Source organism: Erythrolamprus reginae, chromosome 10 (assembly GCF_031021105.1).
Source record: "Erythrolamprus reginae isolate rEryReg1 chromosome 10, rEryReg1.hap1, whole genome shotgun sequence".
NCBI classification, from domain to species: domain Eukaryota; kingdom Metazoa; phylum Chordata; class Lepidosauria; order Squamata; family Dipsadidae; genus Erythrolamprus; species Erythrolamprus reginae.
Genome location: NC_091959.1, coordinates 14,719,698 through 14,739,681, shown reverse-complemented (window position 1 = coordinate 14,739,681; position 19,984 = coordinate 14,719,698). Strand labels below are relative to the sequence as shown.

Here is a 19,984-nt window from a genome sequence, read left to right as displayed (position 1 = left end):
CCCAAAAGCCCCACTACATCTTACTTTCGGGGTATGTCTTACATTGGAAAAAAATTGAAAGGGTCGCGTTCCTGAAGGCATCTCCCCAGAGTCCAGAAGGGCAGCCGCGGGATAGGAGCCTCGTGAGCCCTTTTCCAAGTTCAACCTCAGGGCTCCAAGCGGCGTGCACGCGTGGAGCCACAGACGCGTGTCGGGGAAGCGTGTGTCTGGAGGGGAGGAGCCGCTCTGCGCAGTTGGGCAGCCCCACCTGCCTGCCGGAAAGGAGGCGGGCGAAGGAGGGCGCAGCTCCGGCCGCTCGCCTCGGAGCTGGTCGGCCTCGCTGGCCGCTTGCAGCCGAGCCTCGGCAGGACTCGGTTGCTGGGACGAGCGCCTTCGCTGCAAGCCGCCGTCCTTCGCTTTGCCAAGCCGGGGAAGAGGCGGTGGCGCCGCGGCGAGGCGAAGGCGAGGGGCGTGCGGGGAGCTTGGAAGCGATGTCATCGGGCTCCCCCCCCGGCAATACCCCTGTGTTTCCTCGAAAGTAAGACATATGTCTTACTTTCGGGGTACGGCTTATATTAGCCGACCCCCCTGAAACCCCCGATACGTCTTACAATCAGGGGTGTCTTACTATCGGGGAAGGTAAATCCAAAGTTAGACCAAAAGCTAATCAAAAAGGAATACAATGAGAAATTTCAATAGTAAAACTTCAGGCTCTTGTTTGCCTTAATCCAATCTCATTAGAGGGGGGGGGGGGAATCACAACAAAAATTATTTCAAACCATCTGGAAACAGTCAATTGTAGCTGTAAAGTTACAGACATAATGTCAACCAGACATAAAGAGAGGTAATCAAAACAACAGCTCTTGCCACTTATAGGAGGGGAAAAAAGACTCAAAACAACTTCTTGTTAGCTTCCCCACTGACTTTCTCTGCAAGCTTCTCATAAGAAAGCAAAAGGGGGAGATTTCCAATGCACTACAGCTTTCATAAGAAAATTCAATGGGGAAGTCAGCATAAAGTCAGAAGTCATTCCCACTCCCACTGCTTTTTTGTCCATCTGTGGGCTTTCTGTTTCTCTGCTTAGGTAAGGAAGAATCTCTGAAATAATGACCCAATGAGACACAAGCTGTCTAGTAAATTCTAAAGTGTTGGTTATGACTTATAAAGCCCTTCATGGCACCGGACCAGATGATCTCAGGGACCGCCTTCTGCTGCACGAATCCCAGCGACCAGTTAGGTCCCACAGAGTTGGCCTTCTCCAGGTCCCGTCGACTAAACAATGTCGTCTGGCGGGACCCAGGGGAAGAGCCTTCTCTGTGGTGGCCCCGGCCCTCTGGAATCACCTCCCCTCGAGATTAGGACTGCTCCTACCCTCCTTGCCTTTCGAAAGCTCCTGAAAACCCACCAATGTTGCCAGGCATGGGCAAACTGATATACCCCTTAGCTACTCTGATTTGTTTAAGGTTGTGTGATTGGTTTTTTATAATAAGGCTTTTTAAATTGTTCTTTTAACATTAGATTTGTACACTGTGTATTGTTGTTGTGAGCCGCTCCGAGTCCTCGGAGAGGGGCGGCATACAAATCTAATAAATTATTATTTATTATTATTATAAGTAAGTAAGTAAGTAAGTAAGTAAGTAAGTAAGTAAGTAAGTAAGGAAGGAAGGAAGGAAGGAAGGAAGGAAGGAAGGAAGGAAGGAAGGAAGGAAGGAAGGAACACCAACACTCCACAGTCTGCATTGGTTGCCGATCAGTTTCCGGTCACAATTCAAAGTGTTGGTTATGACCTATAAAGCCCTTCATGGCACCGGACCAGATTATCTCCGGGACCGCCTTCTGCCGCACAAATCCCAGCGACCAGTTAGGTCCCACAGAGTGGGTCTTCTCCGGGTCCCGTCAACTAAACAATGTTGCTTGGCGGGGCCCAGGGGAAGAGCCTTCTCTGTGGCGGCCCCGGCCCTCTGGAACCAACTCCCCCCAGATATTAGAATTGCCCCCACCCTCCTTGCCTTTCGTAAGCTGCTTAAAACCCACCTCTGCCGTCAGGCATGGGGGAATTGAGACCCTCTTCCCCCTAGGCCTTTACAATTCTATGCATGGTATGTATGTATGTATGTTTGGTTTTTTATATTAATGGGTTTTTAATTGTTTCTAACATCAGACTACTATTGTACACGGCTTTATTGTTGCTGGTAGCCGCCCCGAGTCTCCGGAGAGGGGCGGCATACAAATCCAATAAATAAAATAAATAAATAAATAAATAAACGGAAAAGGATTACAGTAAATGAATATGTATTCTGCTATAAATACAGCCACCTCCTTGCAGTTTACCATTGAAACTCACACCTCCTTCGCCTTATAGAGGAGGTATTTTATAATGACATAATGGCTTTTAAAAGGAGAAAGGAGATCAATGGGACAGGGTCCTATAACAAGGGGGATTCAATACATTGGTTGCCGATCAGTTTCCGGTCACAATCCAAAGTGTTGGTTATGACCTATAAAGTCCTTCATGGCATCGGGCCAGAATATCTCCGGGACCGCCTTCTGCCGCACGAATCCCAGCGACCGATTAGGTCCCACAGAGTTGCCCTTCTCCGGGTCCCGTCGACTAAACAATGCCGTTTGGCGGGACCCAGGGGAAGAGCCTTCTCTGTGGTGGCCCCGACCCTCTGGAACCAGCTCCCCCCAGAGATTAGAACTGCCCCCACCCTCCTCGCCTTTCGTAAACTCCTTAAAACCCACCTTTGACGTCAGGCATGGGGGAATTGAAACATCTCCCCTGGGCCTATACAGTTTTGTATGGTATACTTGTGTGTATGTTTGCTTTTAATAATGGGGCTTTTAGTGTTTCTTTTAAATTATTAGATTTGTTATATATTGTTTATTATTGCTGTGAGCCGCCCCGAGTCTACGGAGAGGGCGGCATACAAATCTAATAAATAAATAAATAAATAAATAAATAAATAAATAAATAAATAAATAAATATAAAAATAAAATACAATAAAATAAATAAATACAGTGCCTAAGTCCTTTTGGGTTTTTTCCCAGGGGACAACCAATTATCTGGTTGGCTAATACAGAAACAAGATGTTGAATAAAACACATTTTCTTAACTCAGTAGCTCATTCTCTCATTCCAGGAAATGACTCCATTTCTTACCTCTCCAAAACACTTCAAAGGCTTCTTCTGTAGATTTAACTTCTACCTCAGTGCAACCTGCAACGTACATGTTGTGGTGTTGATCCTCACGGAGAATTTTGGATTGAGGAAACCTGCAACAGGGTTTATTCCAATGATATCAGTGATCTAAAACAATTCGTTATTTTTAATAATACAGTGATACCTTGTCTTACAAACTTAATTGGTTCCGGGACAAGGTTCTTAAGGTGAAATGTTTGTAAGACAAAACAATGTTTCCCATAGGAATCAATGGAAAAGCGATTAATGCGTGCAAGCCCAAAATTCACCCCTTTTGCCAGCCAAAGCGCCCGTTTTTGCGCTGCTGGGATTCCCCTGAGGCTCCCCTCCATAGGAAACCCCATCTCTGGACTTCTGTGTTTTTGCAATGCTGCAGGGAAATCCCAGCAGGGGAATCCCAAGTATCGCAAAAACGGGTGTTTAGCTGGCAATGGAAGTCCGGAGGTGGGTCATCCCAGCAGCGGTGGTGGGTTTGTAAGGTGAAAATAGTTTGTAAGAAGAGGCAAAAAAATCTTAAACCCCGGGTTTGTATCTCGAAAAATTTGTATGACGAGGCGTTTGTAAGATGAGGTATCACTGTACAGCCAAGAGGCAAACAGAGGCAGATGCAAGCATGTTGCCCTGAATCATCAGTACCTACATTACAATAACACGATAGAAATCAGCTTCAAGAGCATTAAATCTATAGCGCATGCAGGAAAACAACTAATGGCAAGCCTTACGCCCACGGGAAGCATAAATTGACATAAAGCCATTTCTGCACCCACAAGGGGGCTTCAAACAGTTAATGGCAAAAGCCTCAGCAAACAGCTGATATCGGTTATCAATACTTGAGTTACTTAAGACAATGTTGAATTAGACAGATAAATTCTAGTTTCTGCTGAGACTAATGGACAGTTATTGTTAGCTTATCCAGGTAAGTGAAAAGGACAGTGGGATTGTCCAGTGGGATTGTCCAGATTACACACAGGGATTACACACAGGGATGCAAGCATATTCTCTTGTCCATGCAAACTACCAGCAATAAAGAGCAACAGTCACATTACAACCTTTACAAAGTAGAAAGTAACCATTACTATAAAGGTGGGGAGAGTAATAGCCACATACGTGAAGTCAGCATTCCGCAGTGGAGTGCCACAGTTGTTCCACCTACCAAAGAAAATAATTTCCCCCAGTGACTTTCCTAGTTACTAAATATTCAACTGAAGAGCATTTCTCTAAGAACCACTGTCATTGTGACAACTTCAGATCGTGCAGAATGCAGCTGCGAGAGCTATCATGGGCTTTCCTAAATATGCCCATGTCATACCAACACTCCGCAGTCTGCATTGGTTGCCGATCAATTTCCGGTCACAATTCAAAGTGTTGGTTATGACCTATAAAGCCCTTCATGGCACCGGACCAGAATATCTCCAGGACCGCCTTCTGCTGCACGAATCCCAGCGACCAGTTAGGTTCCACAGAGTTGGCCTTCTCCTGGTCCCGTCAACTAAACAATGTCGTTTGGCGGGACCCAGGGGAAGAGCCTTCTCTGTGGCGGCCCCGACCCTTTGGAACCAACTCCCCCCAGATATCAGAGTTGCCCCCACCCTCCTAGCCTTTCGTAAGCTCCTTAAAACCCACCTCTGTCATCAGGCATGGGGGAATTGACACTTTCCCTTCCCCTAGGCTTATAAAATTTATGCATGGTATGCTAGTATGTATGATTGGTTTCTAAATTGGGGTTTTTAAAATTAACTTAGATATTGGATTTGTTTACATTGTATTATTGTTGCTGTGAGCCGCCCCGAGTCTGCGGAGAGGGGCGGCATACAAATCTGATTAATAAATAAATAATAAAACTACTAAACCTCTCTGAATTTAGAGCTCAAAACAGTCTCAAAACACTCCTGTCTTGTTAGATACGCTTAGAACCAGGGAGAACCTAATTGCCCCAAGCCATCAACCCCTGGATCTATCATCTACTACATACATAACCTTTCCTTAAATCATTGAACCACAATTTTACTTGCATTTACTATAACTACCTTGTGAGCATAGTCCTGGCTGGAGAAAAAACTACTCACTTTGCCTTTGTGGGATCAAGTGGGGATTCATCCAAAAGATCATAAATGTAGTTGTTATAGATTTCGATGTAAGACACAAACACACTGTAGACACTGTCTTCATCAACATCTTCCAGTTTACAATTATCTTGCACGTTGATCATGTCAGCAATTTCAGGGTCTACTTGTCGCCTGCCAAGGTGAGAGTCATCCGCAGTTATTCATTCAAAGAAGCATCCATGACATTCCTGAATTATCCTAGTCAGCCAGAGCCACTTACTTGCCCACCGGTGTCTTGGGAACTGGAAGTACCTCTCTTTTCTGGCGTTCAAGTAACGCATCCACTTTACATTGTACCTCAATTCCATTCTTATCGTCAAGTTTGAAGACCTGGGGATTAAGGTTCATAGGAAAAAATAAGGGGTTCCTTGCCAGAAAGTGTTATCTCACTATAGTGATCCCCCGAGTTTCACGATCTCGATCATTGCTAATCGCTATATCGCGATTTTTCCACCCGATGACGTCACTCCCTTCCTTTCTCATCTTTCTTTCTCTCTCTCTTTCTCTATCTTGCTTCTTCCTCTCTCACACTCTCTTCCTCCCTCTCTCATCTCTTTCTTTCTTTCCTTCTCTCTCTTTCTCTATCTCTCCCCCTCTTGCTCTCGAGCGGCGGGCGGCACCCAGGGAAGGTTCCTTCGGCCGCCCACCAGCTGATCTGCTCGGCTCCTTGCTGCTGCCGCGCTGCAAGCAAGCGGCAAGCGAGCAGCCGGGCGGGCGGGCGAACGGCAAGCGATCTTGGGGTTTCCCCTTTGCCTGGGCGGCGTGGAAACCCCATCTTCGGCTCCTCGCTGCTGCCGCGCTGCGGAGCAGATCAGCTGTTGGGCGGCCGAAGGGGTCTTCCCCGCCGCCCATACGCAAACTCCACCATCTGCGCATGTGCGGCCATGGAAAAAGGGGCGCGCATGCGCAGATGGTGTTTTTACTTCCGCGCCGCTACATCGCGAGAAATCGATTATTGCGAGGGGTCTTGGAACGGAACCCTCGCGATAATCGGGGGATCACTGTAGTTATACGACAGTAATGAAAGCCGTTAAATCCCCCAAAGCTGGCCAGAAATGGTGGGTGGGTGGGTGTTCCTTCAACTTTACAGTAAGACCTCACCTATCGCGGGTGTTACGTTCCAGACCCGGCCGCGATAGGTGAAATCCGCGATGGGGAATTTATCCTCCTTCCCACCAGCTCCGGATGCCTGGAGGCGAGCAACGGCTAACCTTTCCACCCCACTACTACTTACTCTGCGCCTGAGGAAAAGAAGGGGAGGGGGGGCAAAAGAATCGCAGCCCCCGAGCCTTCCCGACCCACTGCTGTTCTTTGCAGCAGTTCGGCCAAACGTTGTCTTTTTTGCCTTGCCCCGGTTGGAAAGTCCCTGGTGAGCTGCCCCGGCTGGTTCTTTTTTTCTCTCTCTCTCTTTTCTTTTTTCCCCCCCTCCACCCGCCCAGCACTTCCTCTTCCGCCCTTGAGCCCAATCTGGAAATCCCCACCGCGTCGCATTCCTTTCTTTGCTCGCGCTTGCTCGTTCGCGCGCTGCCGGGAGCTCTTTCTACAACCCCAAGCACACCGCCGCCAACCACTAAGCGCGCTTCCAAAGACTGCCTTCTCGGCACTGGCGAGGCGGGTTGAACGAGGGGACGGGCCTCTGCCGGAGCTCAGTCCCCGTCCCGCTCATCATTCGGGAGTCCCGCTGGAATTATTCTAGCGCTTGTTTGTGTGGTGAAATGATTCAAATGAAGCTTCTCTCTGAGCATGAGCTGAGCGCTTGTCCTGCCCTTCCAAACTTCTAAGCGCCGTATCTGTGCCAACGCTGACTTCAAAACCCGCGATGAAGTGAAGCCGCGGTAGGTGACGCGCGATATAGCGAGGGACTACTGTACGTTAGTTTTTCTTCTCTTTCCCAATTTCCCTTCTCCTTTTCCTCAAGGCCTTGTGGTTGTCATTTTTAGGCCCTCGTATTTATTTATGCTAACCTGCCAATTCCCAAAACTTGGAGACTGAACTCACATAGCGGTTGGCCTGAAAAGGCGCGATGCTGTTGAAGATCATGTCCAAGCAACGAGGAAGTAGACCTCCCTCACCGGGCGAACCTGTCATGGTGTGAGTTTTTCCACTCCCCGTGACTCCATAAGTAAAAAGGAGGCCTAGAATTCAAAAGCATAGACGCACAATTTTGTTATATAGTGTTCCCTCGATTTTCACGAGTTCGAACTTCACGAAAAGTCTATACCACGGTTTTTCAAAAATATTAATTAAAAAAATACTTTGCAGTTCTTTTTCCTATACCACTTTTCGGGTTCGGCTTTGGGAGGCCGCCGAGAAGCGGCGCCGCCTGGCTGTCACCTTCTGAAACAGCCGGTGGCTTCTTGGCATTCTCCCGAACACCGAACCCGGATGTTCGGGTTCGGGAGGCCGCCGAGAAGGGCCCAGCTGTTTCAGAAGGTTACAGCCGGGCGGCGCCACTCGGCGGATCGCCATTTTTGTGATCGGCGGCAGCGTTTTCGGCCGATCTGGAGGCTGGAAAGGAGGTGGGGAATCCCAATAGGGAATTCCATGGGCGGAACTTTGACATTCAGAAGGTGACAACCGGGCGGCGGCACTTCTTGGCGGCCTCCCAAACCCGAAAAGTTTGGGTTCGGGTGAATGCCGAGAAGCCCCCTGGCTACTTTAAAAGGTGACAGCCGGGCGGCGGCGCCCAGCAGAGCGCCATTTTGCGATCTGCAGTGGGTTCGTAGGCCGAAAAAAGTTTGTAAGAAGAGGCAAAAAATTTCCGAACCCTGGGTTCATATCACGAGGGGTTCGTATCATGAGGTACCACTGTATTTGTTATCTTCTCCAGTTCCTTCTCTTCTATTTTTCTGTCTCCAAGTATTTCCATGTTCACTACCAAAGCAACAGGGAAGGAGTAGCGGGCAGGACAGATTTCATCTTTATTCAGTTTTACACGGATAAGTGCTATTGCTATATTACTAAAATTGCATTGTTTGAACTTGCTGTGTAGGTGCCAATCCAAACTGTTAGTACACTTAAATTAAAAACAGCAATAGGAAGCAGGAGTTTGGAATCAATTACAGGTGAAACTAAGAAATTAGAATATTGGGCAAAAGTTCATTTATTTCAGTAATGCAACTTAAAAGTAATATATGAGGGAGACTCATTACATGCAAAGTAAGATAGTTCAAGCCATGATTTGTCATCATTGTGATGATTATGGGGCATAGCTCATAAATAACTTAATTACATACCATTTTTTCCACGGATAAGATCTTCCACTAGAGGTTTAGCAACCACATCAAATACATGTTTCTGAGAAATGTTTGTGCCAAACACTTCTTTAAATGAATACTGAACCTGGAAAAAAGTTTAACAGTTAGGAAACAATTAACCAGCAGTTTTATTCATTTGCTGTTTCACCTAGTCCTCTAATTGACTTTCCTACTGCATCAAAGTTTCAATCCACAATTCTTTTATGGCCAATTTATCTTATGCTCCAACAATGATACTTGTGGTCCTTTTCCTATTCTCTTGGAAAAAAGTAGTACAAAAATATATTAAAAGTTTCATCTCCCTTTAATAATGTTGAATGTCATTTTGTAGGTGAATCAGTCTTCCCAAAAGCATGTTTTTCTTCATGCATTATATATTTCCAGCAACAGAATTACTAAATAGAACCATAGTATGATCACAACCTTACAAATAAAAATTACCGTATTTTTTGGAGTATAAGACTGGCCTGTAAAGACGCACCTAGCTTTTGTGGAGGGAGGAAAAATCTGCCTCTGCCTCCAAGCAATTTGCCTCCTTTCAGCAACAGCATGGTCAGCTTCAGCACAGCTTGATTTTGCATGAGCAGCTGACTGGCGGTTATATGTCTCTTGAAATACCGCCGATCAGCTGTTCCACGGTAAGTGAATTGCTGCTGCCCATCGCCACCATCTATGCACATGCCATTTTCGCCCCCCGCACATCCTGTTTTCAGCCCATGCCAGGCAGCAGGCAATGCCAATGCTGCCTATTTCCACTGCCTGAACAGGTCGAAAGTAGGATGTGTGGAGGCTGAAAATGGGGCCTGTGGTGGTGAAGATCCCCGCAGCCTGTAACAGCTTGTTGACGGTATTCCAGGAGGCAGGTCCAATCACCAGTCAACTGCTTGTGCTAAATCAGGCTGTGCTGAAGCTGACCAGGCTGTTTGCTGCAAGGAGGCAAATTGCTGGGAGGCAGAGGCTGAAGGGTGGGCAGGGCTTCAGCAACATTAGCTCTATAAGACACACAGACATTTTCCTCCACTTTGGGGTGGGGTAGGGTACAGAACATCTTATACATTGCAAAATACGGTAATTCAAAAGAGAATTCCAATCCTATGTATACAGACTATGATAGACCCAGCTGCCTTAAATGACACAATCCTAATAAATGTAGATTGAAACCCATAGTTAACAATAGCGCATTTTCAATGAGAACTACCTCTTTATATTCTCCATTACGGGCAATGCGATACCCATCAGGTGAGTGAACCTGGACTGTTGTGCTGCTTATCACTTCTATGCAGCACTCTTGGTTTGGTATACCAACTGGACGGATCCGGCAATACACCTGAACAGAAAATAAAAAGTGTTCTATTTAGATTTATTTATTTTATTTTATTTATTTATTTTAATTTATTTTTTTATTTTTTTATTTATTTTTTTTATTTATTTATTTATTTATTAATTATTTAGATTTGTATGCCGCCCCTCTCCGCAGACTCGGGGCGGACACCAGCTTAACACTCTCCTCGTTTAGGGGAAATATCAGAATGGAAAGTCTTTACAACTAGTCCACAATATACCACAATTGAACCCGCAATTCCAGTTATAAGTTGTGTCACACGACTACCTGATTTTACAATCTTTTTTGCAATGGTCATTATTCAAATCAGCACCCATAAAACCTATAATTATTGGGCAGTTTCTGTTGGAAATGCTGGTTTTCAATTAAAACCTCATAAATTGTAGTCGGGTGGCAGCAAGGTGCTAGGTCCCCCCAGGTTTTAGAATTTTAAAACCAGATAGTAAGAACCATTTTGGGGGATACATTGTAATTTTAAACAGTTGCTAAGCAACTAGGTCCTAAATTGAGGACCATTTGAACTGGCATCAGAAGATCAGTCCAATGGTTTATAGCTCATATGTGTTTTAAGGCATCAATCTTTTTAGGTTGGTAATCTTTAAATTTCCTTGATACAACACCTGCCGTTTCTGGGGTTTAAAAAAACCTTATCATAGCTGGGTGAAAAAGCACTTGCCCAGAATCAAGAAAATAATGCTAATTTCTAAATGAAGTTTTCAAAAAATAAATAAATCAGTTTTTATTGGCTTTGCAGATTTGCCACTTCTCATATCAGATATACATAGTAATTGATATAAGTGCATTAATAAAATAAAGAAGCAAGCCCAGCTTTCAGAGTCAAATTCTGCAATATACGAGAACAGATTAAAGAGCTAATTCTGCTGTAAATCAGCCACTTACCCCAACAGGATCCTTCAAACTATTGTTAGATGCTTTTTTAAATGCATGTTTCCTAGGAATTTTAGTTCTTCTGGAAGTTAATAAATGTCAGATAAGTTACAAATAAAATCAAAGATACACACTACACAAAGCAATCAACCGAACTGATCTATGAAATGCTCTATTGAAGACCAAAGCAGCTACAGAGCAGCTAGTACAAGTGGTATTACTTTATTAATACTAATAAACAAAATGTGAAGAATGGGTGGACGTGTTATTTAGAACAGTGTTTCCTAACCTTGGCAACTTGAAGATATCTGGACTTCAACTCCCAGAATTCCCCAGCCAGCATACATACACATATACTGTATATACACATACATACATACATATATACTCTAAATTATATATTCTACTCTAAATAGATTAGAAGTAACATGAGAAAATATTATTTTACTGAAAGAGTAGTAGATGCTTGGAATAAACTTCCAGCAGACATGGTTGGTAAATCCACAGGAACAGAATTTATGCCTGGCATAAACATAAATCCATCCTAAGCTAAAATATAGGAAATAGTATAAGGGCAGACTACATGGACCAGGTCTTTTTCTGCCGTCAATCATCTATGTTTCTATATCTATCATACAGAGTCTCAAGGCTGGCCCCTTTTGCAAATGTTGCAATAATAATAATAATAATAATAATAATAATAATAATAATAATAATACTGTAATAATAATAATAATAATAAAAAATTTATTAGACTTGCATGCCGCCCCTCTCTGAAGGCTTCCTAAAAGCCTCAGCCTAAGTCCCAAAAGCAAGTTCTCGTTTGCCTACAAAATCTGCCTATAAGCAAGCAATTCAAAACCCCAGTAAGAGGAGCCGGTCCCTTTCCTAGCAACCTCTTTCTTTGTCAAAACATGTATAAGATAGCAGGCCTGTTTCATGGGAAGAGGATGAAAGAGAAGAAGTTTTAAAGCGGGGAAAGAGGCCTGGCTCTCCGGAGAGTCCGGCCGGGCTTCTCCTTCCCAGGTCCTTCGCACCGCTCCTCCCCGCGGAACCCAGGCCAAGGCCGAGAAAGAAGCCTCGGGACACGCGCCCCGTCGCCCCCCGCAAGGAGTGCGGAACACTTACGACACCGCCTTCATCGCGCCACCCCGACCGAACTCTCTCTCTCTTTCTCTGTCGCGCAGAGCGATTCAAACGTTCCCTCCGCAGCAACCGTTGCCCCGCCCCGTTTTTAAATAGAGCCAATCGGGAGAGGGGACGAGGCAGCAGGCGGAGACGGCCCTCCCCTTCGGGCCTGTCTTGCTTGTGGCGTCATAAAGGCGGGCGGACGCCCGGAGCCCCGGTTTCCGGCAGGACATGTTTTGAGATGAGTTTCCCGTGGGGAGAAACCACCGGAGGCAGGCAACGCTGGCTTTTATGACTTGTGGACTTCAACTCCCAGAATTCCTGAGCCAATCATGCTAGCTCCGGAATTCTGGGCGTTGAAGTCCAGAGGTCAGCTTTGCCTGCCCCTTACTTGGGGCGCTTAGATGCCGCTGCTACTCCCTCTCCCTGCTCCGGGAGCCGGAGGAGCCTGAAAGGAAGGGGGCGGGGCTCAGCCTGGACTAAAACCCCAATGCTCCCCGCCCGCGCATCTTTGATGAACAGAATCTATGGGGCCGCCCAGCCCGCCCTACAGAAACGCAGGAATCTGCAGACATTTAAATGCTATTTAAATCCAAGAGACCCCCCCCCCCTCACTCACACAACCAACACACCTGAGGCGAAGCCTCCTTCGTGGACTCCTGGTCACTCTTCTTCCCCTCCATTGCCCCCCCCCCCCCCCAGGTGACTAGAACAGTGTTTCCCAACCTTGGCCAACGAATGCTAGCTGGGGAATTCTGGGAGTTGAAGTCCAGATATCTTCAAGTGGCCAACGTTGGGAAACACTGGTCTAGAAGGACGAGAGGACAGGTTCGCCCCCCCCCCCCCGCTCTTAGTGCTAGTGGAGTCCAGCGCAATTCTGCTAAAATTATTCCCTCAGAGAAGGATTTAGAAGGAGTAAGAGGAAGTAGAAAGGGAGGAAAGGGGGAGAGTAGTAGGAGAGGTAGAGAAGGATGGGGAGATGGTAGTAGAAAAGAGGAGAGAAGGTGTAAGAAAGTAGATAATAGAGGTGGAGAGTAAGAGGGAAGTGGAAAAAGGAAAGATTGAGACAGACTGAATAATAAAAAGTAACATTGGAATGTAAATTAGGTCATTGTATTTGTGAGACAATGTATGCTTATTTGTATTGAAGGAATATGTGGTGTTGTATATGACTTTAATGTGGAAAAAAATAAAAAGTTTTTATTTTTTTAAAAAGGATACAACCTCCCTCTTTACCCACTGCCCTCCTGCCTGGGCTGAGAGCCTGGCTTTCCTAGCACTTGGACTGTGCATTTCATGTCCCTGGCTAGATTTGCGCCTTCTTCACTACAGCAGCCTCTTATTTATTTGTGTGGCTGTTTGCTTGTTCAGAAATGTAGGCGAGCAGGAAAAAAAAAATCAGTTGTACTGTTTTGAAAAAGCTTTTTTTTTAATGTCAGACTTTGCTCTACATAAAAGAGAAATTTTATTCTGCATTTAATGTACTCATGATATGTAAACATGGCTGTGGTGTAAGAAACACCATCTGATCACCTCAGAGGAAACCTGCGGTGGCCAAAGTCTCTCTCACACACAATTCTTGGTCATGGGACGTCCTTGGACTGTTGAATCAAGATTTGAGCTCTGTGAGGCTACTTTGCCACCAGATCAGTGCCCGCCGGACATGGCCCACTCCCGGCAGCCGCAGCTTGGACAAAGGTGGTCCAGGGCCCACAGACCACATCCTGCACCCTGAGGTTCCTCTCCAGAAAGTAGCCAACCCTCCTCGGCCGGTCAGAAGTGGCCATATCCGTGTGCCCCAACTGGCCGTATTTCCCTGGGAACAAAACCAACGATTGGCCACACAAAAGCTCTGGCCGAGCTTCCCCCCCCCCTCGCCAGCGCCTTACCTACCCCAGCCCCAGGTGTAGAGATGGCCAGCGCCTGGAAAGGAAGCAAGCAGGCTGAGTGAGGCCTTCTCTTCGCAGCAATTGTTGCAAGGGGGAGCAGGGGAAGAAGGGCTGCTGTCACGAGCGCCTTACCCCCCATACACACAGGTCACAGGAGTACCCCAGCGACCCTCGTCTCCGGTTCGCTAGGAGGGCCTTCGCGGGGGGGGGGGGGCGGGACACCCGAGGCCTTGGCGTGGACCCCGCGGCCTCAACCCCGGAGAGCCGCTCACCCGTCACGGCGGCCGTGTGTCGTGACCCGCAGCTGACCCGCCGCACCTCGGCCTTCTCCTCGGGGAAGTCCAGCAAGGCGGGCAGGGGCTGCACCGAGACGAAGGGCGCCTCGTCGTCTCCAGGCCCCTCAGCGGTCCCCACGTCAGGCCTGCCGCTGCCCGAGGAGACGCTGCGCTCGCAAAGGGGGCGATTCCGCGGGACCGCCCCGACTTCTTCGGCGGCCGCTGCAGCACCACCCTCACCGGCTTTTTTGGAGGGCAGCCCGAGCTGCCCGGCCTCGTTCCAGCCCCACATGTAGAGGTCGCCCGCATCTGGAGGGGGGGGAGGAAGGTGTGAGGCGCCGCCGGGGGGTGCAGGGAAGGGGACGCCTCGCCCGTCCCCCGCGCTGCTCACCGCTGATGGCCGCCGAGTGCCAGCCGCCCGCCGCCGCCTCCGCCACGGCCAGGCCCTGCAGCGCCTCTACCGCCCGCGGCTCCCGCCGGCTCTCCAAGTCGCCGTGGCCGAGCTGTCCGTGCCTGCGCAGAGACGGGAGGGCGCTCGGTCCCGCTCCGGGGCCCGTCGCCGCCGCCGCCTCCCCGTCCCGCCCGGCCTCACCTGCCGCCGCCCCACGAGAAGAGCGCCCCGCCGTCCGCCAGTAGCAGCGCGTGCTCCAGGCCCAGCACCAGCCGGCGCGCCGGGAGGGCGGCGGGCAGCGCGGTGAAGAAGGGCGGCCGGGGGCTCACGTATCCGCCGGGCACTAGCGGCAGCTCTGCGGGAGGAGAAAAGCCGGTCAGGCGGAGGGGGCCAGTCGCGGCCGCCATCCTCCCTCCGTCCGTCCGTCCCGGCCGCCGCGCCCACCGATGGCTGCCGCCTCCTCTGCTCGCAGCTCCCTCCGCCAGACCGGCCGCCCGTCCAGCAGCGCATCCGGCGTCGTCGTGGCGGGCCAGGCCTCCAGCGCGGCCCCCCGCAGCAGCAGCAGGTGCGTCTCGGAGGGCAGCGCGTCCAGGCAGTCCCGCGGCAGCGCCGCCGCCACCGCGCCCTGCAGCCGCACCCGCCCCGCCTCGCCCGCCGCCGCCACCACCGCCGCGAAGCTCCAGCTCGGCCTCACACGCCGCACCGGCCCCGGGCCCTCCGCGCACAGAGGCTCCGGCCCGCCCTCCCCGCCGCCGGCCCAGCGGAAGCCGAAGGAGAACCAGCCGCTCTCTCCGCCCGGCTGCGGCGCCATTTCCCCGGCGGGCCTCGGCTGCGAGGAGCCGCCTGGAGACACCACCTCGGCTCTGCTCAGCCGGCCAGGCCCGGAAGCCGCGGGGTGGGGCCTGTACACTAGGCGGAGGGGCCGGGCACCTTCTGGGCTGCTCAAATGCAAAGGGGGCCTGCGGACGTGTGCTCGCCCCTGCGGCTCTGTGTTCTAGCGGAGTCCAGCGCAATTCTGTCACCCCACCTGGGCAGGTAGCAGAATAGCGGGCAGACACTCAGGGGTGCCCGTGTTTCGGCGCAGTAATGGTTTTAAATGGTTTTGGTTTCAAAAGGCAATGGTTTTAAAAGATTGAAAACACTGTGGCTACAGCGTGGGGATCGCTAACCTTTGACCACTCAGGAAAGTTGAAAGAATAAAGAAGTGACCTCTTGCTGGAATGAAAGCTTATTCTCATTCCTTTGGGAGAGAATTTTGGAGTGAATGGAAGGTGCCAAAGCAATGTACAGGGGGTGGACAAAAAAATGGAAACACTTGACTTGAAACACAGCCTCCAGGGTGTAGGGGAAGCTGTTTACAACCTCCCCAGGCATTGAATTATGGGTGTGGACGCACTCGCGCATACACGATAGTACGCACAAACACGCTCTTTCAGCACCCAAGGAAAAAAAGGTTCGCCATCACTGCACTAGAGCTTATTTTGGGTTGGGTCTTATTTGGGGGGGAAATAATATGTCTGGCTGACTATCTTAATTGGGGCTTATTTTGGGGGTAGGGCTTACATTACCAGGCTCAAAGTTGACTCAGCCTTCCTTCCAAGGTGTTCTGGTTTCAGGCTAAGACAACTAATAGTTGAAATAAAGGATTACTAAATGCATATATTTGTAAAACACAACAACTTTATTCTCTTTCCTCTTCTTCCCCTCAATCATCTTTGCACGCAGCGCTTTGTTTTCTCATCTCTAGTTTTAGCATTAAAGTAACTTGAAAGTCATATAAAAATATTCCACAAGTCATTCTAAAATTTATGGGCTAATCAGTGTTAATCCAGAGTCATAAAAGCAGGCAATAAATTTACACAATGTATAGCTTATGCTGGGAGCTGGTTAGAGAAGCCCCATTTTGAAATGGCAAGACTCAGCTTTCTTCTGAAGTAAGAGTTAACCCACTTGACATCTCCTTCACTAGAACTGGAATGCATCTGCATGTCACCTGCGTCCTCCCTTTCTGTCTATAAATCAGGCCCTCCTACCAATTCATAATCACTTTCCCCTTCAGAATCCCAAAAATCTTCAGGGCTGGATGGGAGTACAGTATTCCCTCAATTTTCGCGGGGGATGCGTTCCGAGACCGCCCGTGAAAGTTGAATTTCCGTGAAGTAGAGATGCGGAAGTAAATGCACTATTTTTGGCTATGAACAGTATCACAAGCCTTCCCTTAAAACTTTAAACCCCTAAATTACAATTTACCATTCCCTTAGCAACCATTTAGATTATTACTCACCATGTTTATTTATTAAAGTTTATTTTTAAAAAATTATTAAAGGCGGACAAAAGTTTGGTGATGACATATGATGTCATCGACCAGGGAAAACTGTGGTATAGGGGGGTGAAATGCAAAATGTTTTTTAATTAATATTTTAGAAAAACCATGGTATAGACTTTTCGCGAAATTCGAAGCCGCGAAAATCGAGGACACACTGTATACCAGTGTTTTTCAACCAGTGTGCCGCGAAGCTCAGAGAGAGAAAGAAAACAAGAGAGAGAGAGAACGAAAGAAAGAGCAAGAGGGAGAGAAAGAAAACAAGAGAGAGAGAGAGAAAGAGAGAGAGAAAGAGAACAAGAGAGAAAGAAAGCAAGAGAGAAAGAGATAGAGATAGAGAGAAAGAGAGGGAGGGAAGGTGGGAGAGAGAAAGACATAGAGGGAGGTAGGGAGAGAGCAAAAAAGAGGAAAGAAGGAAGAGAGAAAGAAAGGGATGGAGAGAGGAAAAAAAGAGGAAGAGAGATAATTTTTTTGTCCAAACTTTTTTTAGCTCCCCCCCCCCCTCAATGTGCCCCATGCTTTTGTAAATGTAAAAAATGTGCCGCGGCTCAAAAAAGGTTAAAAATCACTGCTGTATACACAACACAAGGTGGGTAAAATGAGGCCCCTGATTGTTGGGGGCTGACTCTGTAAACTGCTGGGAGAGCTGTAAAAGTACCGTGAAGCGGCATATAAGTAAGTGCTACTGCTACTAAGATCATCCTGAAAAATCATTTTCTGATTAGGTAGGTCTTATTTTGAGGAAAATATGGTATCAGTTTGGTGATTATAACACTGCTACATTTCAGGAATATCACGAGAAAAAATGGATCCCGGAGAGAAAGAAAGAGTAAGTGTGGGGGAAAGAATCTTATTTATATATATATATATATACATACATATTTTTTTTTAAAAATGATATCTTTATTAGTTGTACTCAGTGAGGGTGATACATTTTGAAGTTATTTATCATTGGTACAGTATAAAATGGAGAATTCAGCTGAGCTCAACTCCTAGGCACTGATTAAACAGGGAGATCTAGGTTGTTTTCTTGGTCGTAGATATGTATATTGTATATTGTTTTGATATGCTGTGAGCTGCCCCAAGTTCTCGGAGAGGGGCAGCATACAAATCCAATTAATAACAATAACAACAGCACAGATGTTCTTTTTCATGCCATGTTTTATTTCCTGTGACCCTCAAGATCAACATATTTGATTCTTTGCTGCTCTCTAAGGCTGTTTCCTTGTAGAGATTTCATTACCAAACTGGTAACATCATCACTGTTACCTGTGCATCTAAGTAACATCCTCAGTGTGGGTAAAGAGTTGGGTTTACTCTCAGCTGATATTCTAGTGGCTTGCCCTGTCAGTGTTGTTTCTGATTAAGTACAAAGATTTAGATAAATATAATTTCTTTCTAAACCGGCAGACACAAACAGTCCTGGAGAGTTCTCTTCCCAACACTGCCAGGCCTTGCTCAAAGTGCATCCATCCTACATTGGTAGAAGGCCTCGCCTGAACCCTGCAAACATGAACTACTTAGGTCTTTTCTGAGGTTCCCACTAAAAAACAAAGAGAGACACTTGAGCGTTGTGCATCACAGAGTTTATATAGGGCTGCTTTCCCTCTGTGCAGGGCCAGCTGTGGGGCACTTCTGCCTGCGAAAGAGATGGCACCCTCACTTGCCATGCAGCTTTCTTTGGGGGAAAATGCAGGCTGGGGAAAGTCAGTGCTTGCCCAAGTGTTGAAAAAGCCCAGGGAACTGAGAAAGGCCGGGGAGGCATCGGACCTCCTCTCCAGGCCTCCCTCCACAATCACCAGCCCTCCGCCGAGGCCTTCGGGAAGCGCTTGGCCCCTTTGCCAGGCGGCGGCTGGGTGAGACGAGAGCAGGAAGCAGGCCTTCTTTCCCCGGGCAGCGTTACGAGGCTTTGGGGCCGCTTTCCCGACCCAGCCACGGGCTCCCTGGGGTCGCCTGCCCGCCGCTACTCAAGGCTTTTCTGCGGGGAGCCCCAGGAAGCAGTTCCGGGGCGGACGGCAAGCTCGGCGTCGCTGGGGGGGCTTGGCTGGGGCGGGCGGCGGCGCGGGCGTCCTGCTTGAGGCCCCGCTCGGGCGACGGGCAGAAGCGGCTCTTCAGCACCCGGCGGATGACCTCGGGCGTCACGCCGAAACCCTGGGCCAGGCGCCTGTCCGGCCACTCCTCGGGGAAGGTCAGGCGGAGGAACCTGCAGAGGGAGGGAGGGAGGCCGGGGTCAGGCGGGGGGCCTGGAGGGGGCGGGCGGGGTCCCGTGCGTCTCTTCTCCTTACCGGATCTGCTCCATGGCGCGGAGGCTCAGGGTGCGCTCGATGGGCCTCGCGGGCTCCATCAGCTTCCGCAGCCGCCGCTCTCGGGTCTGCAACGCCCGGCAACGCCGCCTCCTGCGGGCGAGAGGCGAGTCAGGTGGGGGCGGGGGCGCCGCGGGGCGGGGATGGAAGCGGGGAGGGGAGCGTGCCTACCTCTCCATCTCCTCCAGCTGTTCGTCCAGCGCCGGGACTTCCTCGTTGGCGCGCTCAGTCGCCAGCAGCTTCCGCGGGTCCGGCACCCTGTTGGCGCGCCCGGCCGCCAGCCCCCACAGCAGCTTCCGCGGGTCCGGCACCTGCGGGGGTTTCATGGCCGCTAGGAAGAAAGGAAGGCGGCCCCGCGCTCTGCTCGGCCTTTCCGCCGGCCTCTGGATCGGGATGACCCTGCGCGACCCGGAAGCGGTCCTGCGCCTCGCTTGCTTCTGCCCCTCCCCCGGAAGTCGCTCCCGCCGGAAAGACGGCTTGGGGTGGGGGAGGGGCCTGGCTTTGCGTTCGTGCGTGCGATTCCTTGCTATGGGTCGCGCTCACCTTGTTTGTGTGAAGGTCTTTGGCGCCACGGGGAGCTGAGGCGGCTCGAGCCCTGCATAGGCAGCGCAGGAGGCCTTCCAGGCAGGCTGGCGAAGCCCGGCTGGGAGGACCGGCCCATGGAGGTGCAGGCGAGGCCCCCGGACAGCTTGGCTCTTTTGCCTGGAAATACTGGTCATCTTGTGCATTCAATGGCAGAGCTGTTTGTCAGCCTCACCCGGCCGGGGGCCTTTAAGAAGAAGGGCTGGGCTCAGGCAGGGCGTTTCGCACGGTTGGCCCAAGGAAACTCGGGATCCAAAGCAAATAATCGGGGCTCGCCGCAGGGGTTTCTCAAGACGCTCGAGGGGTCTCTTCGAAAAGAA

General features: G+C 49.4%; 2 protein-coding genes across 8 annotated transcripts in view; both read right to left on the bottom strand.

Moving 5' to 3' along the window:
- Positions 1-14,989, bottom strand: part of RCCD1 (RCC1 domain containing 1) — a 37,984-nt gene extending 22,995 nt beyond the window's left edge. For 2 of the 7 annotated variants that reach the window (XM_070762282.1, XM_070762285.1), the window contains exons 1-11: positions 14,658-14,963; positions 14,457-14,578; positions 14,063-14,374; positions 13,791-13,824; positions 10,786-10,855; positions 9,742-9,870; positions 8,523-8,628; positions 7,285-7,421; positions 5,507-5,616; positions 5,248-5,418; positions 3,143-3,255 (exon numbers count right to left, since the gene is read on the bottom strand). In XM_070762282.1, coding sequence (XP_070618383.1) covers positions 3,143-3,255; positions 5,248-5,418; positions 5,507-5,616; positions 7,285-7,421; positions 8,523-8,628; positions 9,742-9,870; positions 10,786-10,855; positions 13,791-13,824; positions 14,063-14,374; positions 14,457-14,578; positions 14,658-14,863 — 1,510 coding nt within the window. In that variant the 5' untranslated portion in view covers positions 14,864-14,963. Of the gene's footprint in view, positions 1-3,142; positions 3,256-4,288; positions 4,331-5,247; positions 5,419-5,506; positions 5,617-7,284; positions 7,422-8,522; positions 8,629-9,741; positions 9,871-10,785; positions 10,856-11,901; positions 12,325-13,790; positions 13,825-14,062; positions 14,375-14,456; positions 14,579-14,657 lie in introns of those variants that run through there. The other 5 variants (XM_070762286.1, XM_070762283.1, XM_070762287.1 and 2 more) reach the window with 5 other exon arrangements.
- A 2,671-nt stretch (positions 14,990-17,660) lies between these two features.
- On the bottom strand, positions 17,661-19,536 carry NGRN (neugrin, neurite outgrowth associated). Its single transcript, XM_070763533.1, has 3 exons — positions 19,254-19,536; positions 19,065-19,175; positions 17,661-18,982 (listed from the first exon to the last, which is right to left on the bottom strand). The coding sequence occupies exons 1-3, from the start codon at positions 19,406-19,408 to the stop codon at positions 18,679-18,681; spliced, it is 570 nt and encodes a 189-aa protein (XP_070619634.1). The 5' UTR covers positions 19,409-19,536; the 3' UTR covers positions 17,661-18,678.
- Positions 19,537-19,984: the final 448 nt, after the last annotated feature.